Here is a 9,434-nt window from a genome sequence, read left to right as displayed (position 1 = left end):
GTTGTGATTGAATTACTTTCAGGGTTCCAAGCACTATGAAGTAGAGATGTATGCTTTCTTTCTTCAGCTGAGAATGCTTCACCTATGATGCTCAGTTGACCCTATGAGAGTAAACAATACCATGAACATGCATTTATGTATGCATGTGTTTGTGTCTAGACAGGAGAACAAGACAATAATCCAAATTCTTTTCCTGAGGAGATTACTTGTTTCAGTTGTCTCTATTCTTTTGTGCCACAATATCATACTAACACTATAATTTTTGTTGTGTAATATGCCAATCTTGGCTGTGTGATTACAAGATAACATATCACTAAAGACTAATAATTAAATGGGATGGGCAAAGCTTGAAAGACTCCATTCAATCATGCCTGGGTTATGCAAAATAAGTTTCTTGATGAACACTTCCACCTAGAGGATAATTGGTGCTAAAACATCTAGTTTTATTTTGTTGACGCTTATAGGGAGCAGTACACATGGGTGAGAGAACATATTAAGGAAAAAACACAGTTATTTAAAAATCTCTTCTTCCTTCTATTTGAGATTTTTCTTCTTCTTTTTTTAGTGTTATAGAGTTTGATGGCTACGATATCCTAAGGATACATTATACAATCTATTGCTGTAATATAATTCTCATTTTCCCCATAGGTCAAAGGTCAGGGTGAAATGCACTGCAGTGCCGTCCCGATAGACGTTAGCGGGGCAAAGGCGGCAATGAACAGGCCTCTGGACACCCACATGGAGCACAGTCTCTCTGATGCTGACACAGTCCTTATACAGACCTGTTAACTCCTACATACAGAGCTGCTCTGGCTTTCAGCAGCCAGTTAGTTAGTAGTACGTGACCGTTTAACCTCACAGGCAAAAGAGTAACTCTGCTTATGGCTGCACTGCACATTGTTACTTAAGAGTAAATTGTTGCAAGGTTAAACTTTTACTGCACTGTTTGACTGAAAATGTTAAGTCTGTTGCACCAGAGCACACCTCATTTCACTGCAGGGGTGATTCACAGCTGATTCTTTCCTGGCTAATATAGCTTATGTGTGTTTATGGTATCATTTTTTGTCCTTAATCTCTCACTGATGAAGTGTAAAAAGATATAGGCTGCCCCTGGTTAAAACTTTTTAGATATGCAAAAGGTTAATTTGCTTTATGTACCCAAATTTTCTGTTTCTGCCTTCTCCCCTGAACATTCATCAAACAGAAAAAACATCAGCAATGCAAAGCAGTTTTAAAAAAAAAGTAGCTTAAAAAAATAAACAACAACTGCAAAATGAAAGTAGTGTCAAGTTAATTTTTACTGGAATGTAAGTACAGTTTTTACAAATAACAAGATTCACCTAGAACATTTACACATATAAGTCCTGTTAGAATTACTATTTTTAATTCGTTTACTGGCTATGTTACCTACATATATAACTAGCAAAGGCAGTAGCTTATTAGGAACAATGCCAGGTTGTTATAAAAGGCATGTAAAAAGGTGCAACTTTCAAATCCAACGTGGATCTCAACGAGATTAAAAGAAGAGTTACAAGTTGTTGTTTTTTTTCCTCTTTGAAAAACTGTATTAACATAATGAAACTGCCCCTCTGGGATCAGGCAGCATTCAGTAGGAGAGGCTTCATTGGTGATCTTTGAGGAACTCCTTCATGTAGTCAGCGAGTGCTTTAGTGTCCTCCAGTGTTACAGCGTTGTAAAGTGATGCGCGAATTCCTCCAACTGACCTGCAGGGTGAGAAAAAAAAAAAAGTGTGTTTCGTACTCTGCCTTCTCTGTCTTTACAAAATTACAAAGCAAATCCAACATCTGTGCTTCTGGCTAAAGTTATTGTTTCCACTTCCATCCATGGGGTCTGCTTGATCCATCCTAGTAGTTATGAGGTAAGAGTCAGGCTTTACCGTGGACAGATCACCAGTCTATTACAGGGCCAATACAGAGAACCATTCAAATCATATTCACACCAACCACCAATTTTGAATTGTCAGTTAGTCCAGGTCCCAAGCACCAGCACTAACCAATGTGCCACCCTGTTTCTATAACCTTAAAAGGGAAATTTATTCTACTAGGTTGCAAAATCTACATCTAAAAATCAGATTTAATTGAGCAACACTATACACACAAAATGTTTGTCAAACGAACCTGTGTCCTTTCAGTGAGATCATTCCACGTTTGGAAGCACCATCCAGAAACTCCTTTTCCAAGGCTTCATCTCCCTCTTTCTTCCCCACACGAAATGGTACATTCATCCGGCTCCGACAGGCTGTGTCTACAGGACACCTGAGCAGGTGGACACATGTTACAGCTCGTGGCCATAAGAAGTCTGCGTGAGCTGCTATGTTTCTGTCTGGTTGACCCTGGAGCTATGCTTCCTGACATTAAATAAAATCACCTTTTTTTTACTCATAGCCGGTTTCGGATGTTAGGTTTGGGACCCAGGGTGGGTACTTGCTTCTCTCTCCTCAAATCTTATGTGCGTCTCTACATGCCTAGACTAGGGGCGTAACAACACAGCACACAGCTCTGGGTTGAACTCCTTATTTCACTCCTCATATGTAGGTTTGGTAGAGTTTTACTTCCTGACCCATTTGTTCATTATCATTTTGCTTTTTCCTCTGAATTCTCGTATTTAAATGCCGATGTGATACTTACACATAGAAACCATTAGAAGCATTGATGATGTCATAAATCATGGAGGACTTCTGCTTGTTGAGCATCTCCATGGCAGCACTGCCGCCATTGTTCTTTATCCACTCCAGAACCAGGCTCATGATGTAGATGCTGAACCCAGTGACGAAAAAGATTAAAGTTTGTGACAAATTGACATATTGATCATCTTCAGTCTGGAGGATAAAGATTAACTTCTTACACTGGTGAGTTTTTACCTGAAACATGGGGGTGTGTTGTACAGGGAGTTCATCTCAGCCTGGACCTTGTAGTCCAGGACAATGGGACACTCTTTCAGAGCGTGACCTAACAAGTCCTCCCGCACAATGACCACGGTTACACCGGCACAGCCCACATTCTTCTGAGCCCCAGCGAAAATGAGCCCAAACTGCAGATTGCAGGAGAGCACAATAAATACAGCCTTGCCTACAACTACGGGTCTACTTTGAGACAAAAAAATGCCTTTGATTTGGCGAGAGGGAACTTATAAGTTCAAAAAGAAGCTAAGAACTTTTGGACATGTTCCCCACTCAAAATTCCCCGGTAGCCAATATGGCAATACAGAACTTAAATACATATTTAAGAACAGGGTCCCAGAGGCACAAGAGTTAAATATATACATTTTTCAGTTGCATTTTTCCAGCTCACCTTAGAGACGTCCACAGGTCGGGACAGGAAGTTGGAGGACATGTCGCTCACCAAGACCACCCCATTTGTTTCTGGGGTAAAGTTATATTCAACACCATGGACTGTCTCATTGGAGCAGTAGTACACGTAGGAGGCTGAGGGGTTCAGGGTCCAGCTGCTGGGGTCAGGGATTTCTACACACACAAAACCCAGCATAATAAAATCAAAACAAGACTTAACAAAGCATCTATAGCCATGCTAGCAGCACAGTGAGAGCAATCAAAAACTTAAAATAAAACTTCATGGCGATAGCATAATGTGAAGAAAGTCGTATCAGGTAAGAAGGCTCTTAGGCAAGCTTTCTTGTAATTTTTTCAAGTAGTCTTCAGGTATAGTTCTCCAGGTTTCCTGAAGGACATCCAAAACTCTTTTTTAGATGTTGGCTGCCTTTTATTTTGCTCACTTTCAAGGTGATGCCACACTGCTTCAATAATGTGTGTTTGGGAATACTGCCATGCTGAAAAATGAAACTACCTTTCCACTATATCCATTTCTGATGATGCTTTGGTGAACAGTGATCAGCTGAAGGGCCAGATGTATCTCTTGAACCTCGTTTCAGGTTTTTGTTGGATTTTCTGCCATTTATTGAGGTCATGACTTTCAGATACTATTTTGCTGCTGTAGATAATTTTTAGGCCTCTTACTTCTTTTCCTAGATTTTTCCAGTTTCCTCAAATTTTTTAAAGGACACACTGCACACCATACCGAGATATGCCAATATCTATATTGGTAGCGAGACATAACAATATAATAGCACTTTGGGAATTAGCTTACTGGTGCAAAAATACAATTTTACATTTGTCAAACAGTGTTATCTTTGTGTGTGAAGATTCTCACTCATCCAGGTCATCATAGTCTAAGGAGTTCGGAAAGAAAAGCTTCTGGACTTATTTAAGTTTCCTTGAAGATGTTTCACCTCTCATCGGAGAAGCTTCTTCAGCTCTGACAGCAATTGGTGGAGAGTCCCAGATTTTAAGCCATATGGGAGTGTCCCCAAGAAGGTCATGTTATCTTTGTTTTTTCCCCATAGATTCAATTAAAGAAACGGGAGAAAATGTATGTTTGCAATATGCGGATAGAGTCTAAATATAATTCAATTAAAATTGTTCTTTGTCAGCTTTTACTGCTTTGTGTAGACGCAACACTGGTTAATCCCTGGAGTTACATGGCTTTTTTAAGGTTTGAATGATTAACGCCTCTAAAAATGGTCAGGTGGAGTAACTGAATTGAAAATAAGTGAAAAAGCCGCCAATTTAAAAAAAAAAAAAAAACCTTTGAAAGACCTTCAGAAAGCCTGAAAAACTACTTCTCAAAACTGCTGCAAAAAATTAGAAGAAAGTCTGTTTTTCTGGCACAAAATATAAAGAAATGAAGGGTGGCTTAAGACTTTTGCACAGTACTGTAATTCAAAGCACCGTAGCGTTGATTCTAAATATTACGCCCAACCATGTGGAAATGACCACTTGCATACCAGAGTCTTTCACTGGTGCTTGGCTCTATTGTTTATTATGCAACCGCCCGGGTACACAGCCAGATTTTGTAGACTCACTGTCCTGATGCAGTCAGAATAACAATTACTGACTATTTCAGCTTATACTAGTTTTTCCTTTTTTTCCTGTTTTAATGTCATGGCAGGAAAAAATAAATAAAAGAAAAAACTTGCCAGTCTGCACACTTACTCGTGTAACTATCCAGTTTTGGGTGAACAACATTCACTTTGCCATATTTCTCCGCTTCCTTTGCTGCTTTGGCCGACCACGTGCCCGTCACCAGGTAATCGGCACACCTATCCTCCTTAAGACCAATCAGGTTGAGAGGAACACTGCTGAACTGTCCAGACCCACCACCCTGCAGGAACAGCACCTTGTAGTTGTCTGGAATATTTCTGAGAAATAAAAATACCAGTGTGTGTTAAAGGCAATCCAGACATAATCACGTGCAGATGTAAACTTACAGGAAGTCTGATTCTTAAACCAAGCAAAGGTACAGTTTGAAAGCAAAAAGCATCTCTTTACTCAGCTGAGACACTAGTGTGGTTTAAATGTGATAGGTAAAATATGCAGCTATCTCTTGTACATCTCTGTCTCCATCGGATTGACAGCAATGTGACTGTCTAAGAATAACTTCGAAGAAAAGGTGCACAACCATCTCGTTTGACCGGTTTGCCTGTCATTAGCGCTGTTGTACAAAAGAGGAAAAAAGGGTACGAGTGTTTATGCATTAAAAGAAGTCTGACTATGATTACAACACGTTATGTACTGTCAGCTGAAACTACAAGAAAAAAAATGAACACCTTTGTTAGGAGACGTGATTATAGTGCAGCATATCTGAAGAAACACAACAGAGCAACAAAAGTTACTTACAACAGCTCTCGCAGGAGGCTCTCTGTTTTATTGATAATTTTATTGAAGTCTGATGATCGGTGACTCATCTCTAGTACAAAAAGAACATTTTGGGGGATTTTATTTCACTGTATATGACGTACACACACCTTTGATGAAAATGTGATATTTGTGATGTTTAATATTTCACAGATTCCAGAGACTGAGGAAGCAGTGATCAGCTATGAAATATCTGGACGTATGGAAATCTCTCAAGGTTTATTAATCTGGACACAGTACAGTAAACACACACTCTGTATGAAATTTCAGCTACAGGCCACAATTAACAAGAGGTCACAAAGGATCCATCTCAACAGAGTCATCCTTTACTGAAAAATCTAGAGACAATACATTAACATGTTTGTGTACTGATCTGTTTTTCTACTCACCGAGGACACTGATGCCAGTGCCGCTGTAGTTTAGGAGCTCATTCTGAGCTTGAAGCAGCACCTGCAACACATCGTGTAAGTATCTCTTCAAAACGTCTTGATGCATTCTCAATCATCCAGGAAAGTAGATCTCCAAAAGTTGATACTGTTCATCTGGACGTAGCGTTGTGTGGGAGAAACGTTTCGTCACTCATCCAAGTGACTTCTTCATTCTCCCCAAACTTCCCCAAACAGTACATTTGCATAATGACTGAAACCAGCCCACTGAGGAACAATGGGCTGGGAGGTCAGTTCCTTAATCTTAGTATAATCTTACTAAGATCTTAGTAAGATTATACTAAGATCTTAGTAAGATTTTAGTATAAATCTTATAAAGCATAATCTTTATAAGATTTGGGGAAACCTGCAGTCAGCTAAGACTGAAGAAGTCGCTTGGATGAGTGACGAAACGTTTCTCCCACAAAACACTACGTCCAGATGAACAGAATCAACTTTTGGATATCTCTTCAGAAACTATGATGGCAGCTGAACACGTTTTTTTTTCATTGCACTAAAAATAAAGTTTGGACTGCAACAAGAAAACAGCTGTTAATGAAACCACAAAGATGTGTTTGGTCTTTGTTACTAACCAACATGTTGGTTTGTAAATTAAAATTAAAAATGTGTTGCACCTCTGATCACTATCTTATAAATAGGACTGCTATTAATAACTAATTAATACACATTTTAGCTCCACAAATCTTATTTGACCTAAAAAAAAAAAAAAAATCATACAATGACCAACTGATGCTCCTAAACGTAAACTTTGCTATCACATTAAGGTTTTTCTAGTCTAGAAAAAGGACTTTTAGTAAATGACTAATGCAGAGTCACTGCTAAGAGAAGTTTGTACATGTGTTTTGTATATATGCTGTTTCTGGCCATTTGATAAACTCCAGTGTTTTTAAGCATGAGTAAATTAAACCACATTTTGAAAAAATGTTGGAAAGCCAAAATCTTGGTGGGCTGCAAAATAGCAAAAAACAAACTTGCCTAAGCACTAAAACAGTCGATAATCAGCATTGCAACTGTACACCGGTGAGTTTACTTGTCAGTCTCTTTCCGTTTCACAATTTTTTATTTTGTTTTGACCATTTAAACGCCTCGTGACTAAATCCTTACAGTTCATTGGGTTTATTGGGCTCTACAAAGCCCCGCAGGCAGCAGTACAAACCACTCAGAGTACATTAAGTCTGCAGTCAACCAAAAAGACCTCGCGGGAGGCGTCAGTGTTATCTGGGAGCTGTGATTTGTTCTCATCTAAGCGTGTTTCTTCTGCCATCTAGAGGTTCTCTCTGCCGCTGCCAGTGAACCACAAAGGAGCAGGTTTCCACATGAATGAATGAGGCTGATGCAACTCAACACACTGTTGACAAATGCCAAGCTGACAATGGCATTAAACCAAAGTCCTTTTCATCATACAGTGTCTCTCTTTACGAAAATGAAAGGAAAATTAGGCCATCGCGTCCGCGACCCGCCTGCGGTTAAACAAATTATAAAGTGGCAATTTGCTTTAAACCAGTTTGCAATTAGCTCGCTTTTTTTCTGCACATTATTAACGTTACACAAGCAAGAGAGGGATACCAACTTACAGAGGGGGGAAGTTTTGCAGGTCCGGCTCCAAAGTTGATGGTTTGTTTGTGTTCCATGGTGTAAAGCGAGCTCGAAACTCCGGCTGGTGGATGCTGTCCCTGCCTGCTGTCTCTACCAGATTCAGCGCTGTGAAAGCCTCAGCTTCGGCCGTGTCTTTGCTCTCCTCCTCGAGCACTGGTTGGCTTGGATGCCAGTTATGTATATAGCATGTTGCGTTTGGGAACGCCTCGTAAATTTGTAGCCTCAATTGACAAAATAGAGTCATGCGATCTAGGTTACAATGCATAGTTGACCAAGTAAGGGAGTATTAATGCATGATGCATCCTCAAATCCTCAAAAAGTTTTAGATTAACCTTTTAGGCTGTCCGAGTGGATAAGCTCTGATTCAAATATTAAACAATTGTTTTATATATAAAAAAAACCTCTGTGGCTCCTGTTTTAAATTGAAAGCATAATTAAACATTGTTCTCAAAGCACCTTGTACTCAAATGTTCCCTTAAGTCGATATTAGAGTAAGAGTACTCGGGGTTAGTGTTATTATATTTAAACTATTGTGAAATAACTACTGTGAAATTTTCCCAGACTGTTTTCCCTTTGATCTTAAGTACCGTAACAACTTGATTTTAAAAGATTTACAACATTGTAAAATATTTAACTTAAATTATTTATTAAATTAGATCATGCAGAAACTTCTTAACTGAGATCAAATTATTTTTTTTCCCATTTCAATTATTTCACATATATAATAAACTATACATTGATCTTACACTTGCCATTTTTTTTGACCAGTTCACGCCAACTAAGTTACTTACTTACTTGGCAGCACTTGAAGGCACCACCAGGACCCAAACTAGGACCCGTTGTCACGTGACTGGCTGAGTGCACCGTCACGCCACCGAAAATGTGAGCGAGCAAAACTTCAAGTCTCAAGTAATTTGAAAGCACTTTACACGTATAGCAGGAAGAGCACTGGTTGCTCTTTCACAGTATCCTGTTTATTCAATGATCAATTAATCAATGCTGCAGGAATTTGGAATATTGCTTGCCAGCATGAATTGATTCTGCAAAGTTATGGCATTGAGAAGAGGAGGAATAACAACATCCCATAGAGCTTATATGGAACCTCTCATATTGTGTCTGTGCCTGGATAAGAAAGAAAGAGTTTCAACATTTAGACACATTTTGATCAAATGTTTTCTTATTATCCTGATAGCTTCTGATTACTTTTCATAGAACTATGTTTCAGCGTTCTATTTGTTTCCTATTTTGATGTATTGTGTCTAACTGCACACTATAGAAGGAGAAAAACACACTTTCCACTTATAAATACCACTGAACAGATTATTTCCCCCCACAACAGCAAAACATCTGAAGAGCAGAATATTAACGGGGTTTAATGGAGACAAGTCGCATGCGCTCACAGCTGCTTCCTCAAAAAGTCAACATCAAAAGAGACTACATAGGGTAGCATTGTGGGGAAAAAATCAAAATATAATATATCCGAGCAAACAAACGCAACATATTGTGTTTTCCTTCAGATTTGATTCTGTCTAATATCTGCAATGATAGAGAAAATGAACATCCCACAGTGTCTTTTACACATCTGCTCTCTGTAAGGATGGACGTAAAGACGTAACTGCCCTTCGTCTGAAGTCACTCTCACCAGTAGCTGCACACTGTAC

At 39.1% G+C, this 9,434-nt stretch overlaps 1 protein-coding gene across 1 annotated transcript; it reads right to left on the bottom strand.

Moving 5' to 3' along the window:
• Nucleotides 1-1,280: 1,280 nt before the first annotated feature.
• psat1 (phosphoserine aminotransferase 1) lies at nt 1,281-7,946 on the bottom strand. The gene is made up of 9 exons (XM_005924489.2): nt 7,752-7,946; nt 6,121-6,181; nt 5,714-5,783; nt 5,030-5,235; nt 3,312-3,484; nt 2,882-3,051; nt 2,649-2,777; nt 2,139-2,276; nt 1,281-1,724 (listed from the first exon to the last, which is right to left on the bottom strand). Exons 1-9 carry the CDS (start codon nt 7,806-7,808, stop codon nt 1,622-1,624), a joined length of 1,107 nt encoding a protein of 368 aa, XP_005924551.1. The 5' UTR covers nt 7,809-7,946; the 3' UTR covers nt 1,281-1,621.
• Between the last annotated feature and the right edge of the window lie 1,488 nt (nt 7,947-9,434).

The sequence above is a fragment of the Haplochromis burtoni genome, unplaced genomic scaffold (genome assembly GCF_018398535.1).
Source record: "Haplochromis burtoni strain Fernald_Lab_line unplaced genomic scaffold, NCSU_Asbu1 Contig_54, whole genome shotgun sequence".
Taxonomy (NCBI): Eukaryota; Metazoa; Chordata; class Actinopteri; order Cichliformes; family Cichlidae; genus Haplochromis; species Haplochromis burtoni.
This window is presented reverse-complemented; position numbering and strand designations above follow the sequence as displayed.

Excerpts from the sequence above, each read along its gene's own strand:
- psat1 (XM_005924489.2), bottom strand. The coding sequence starts at position 7,808 with ATGGAACACAAACAAACCATCAACTTTGGAGCCGGACCTGCAAAACTT. Across the intron at positions 2,778-2,881 it reads AACACACCCCCATGTTTCAG|CATCTACATCATGAGCCTGG; the intron begins GTAAAAACTCAC and ends CACTGGGTTCAG. Across the intron at positions 1,725-2,138 it reads ATCTCACTGAAAGGACACAG|GTCAGTTGGAGGAATTCGCG; the intron begins GTTCGTTTGACA and ends CTCACCCTGCAG.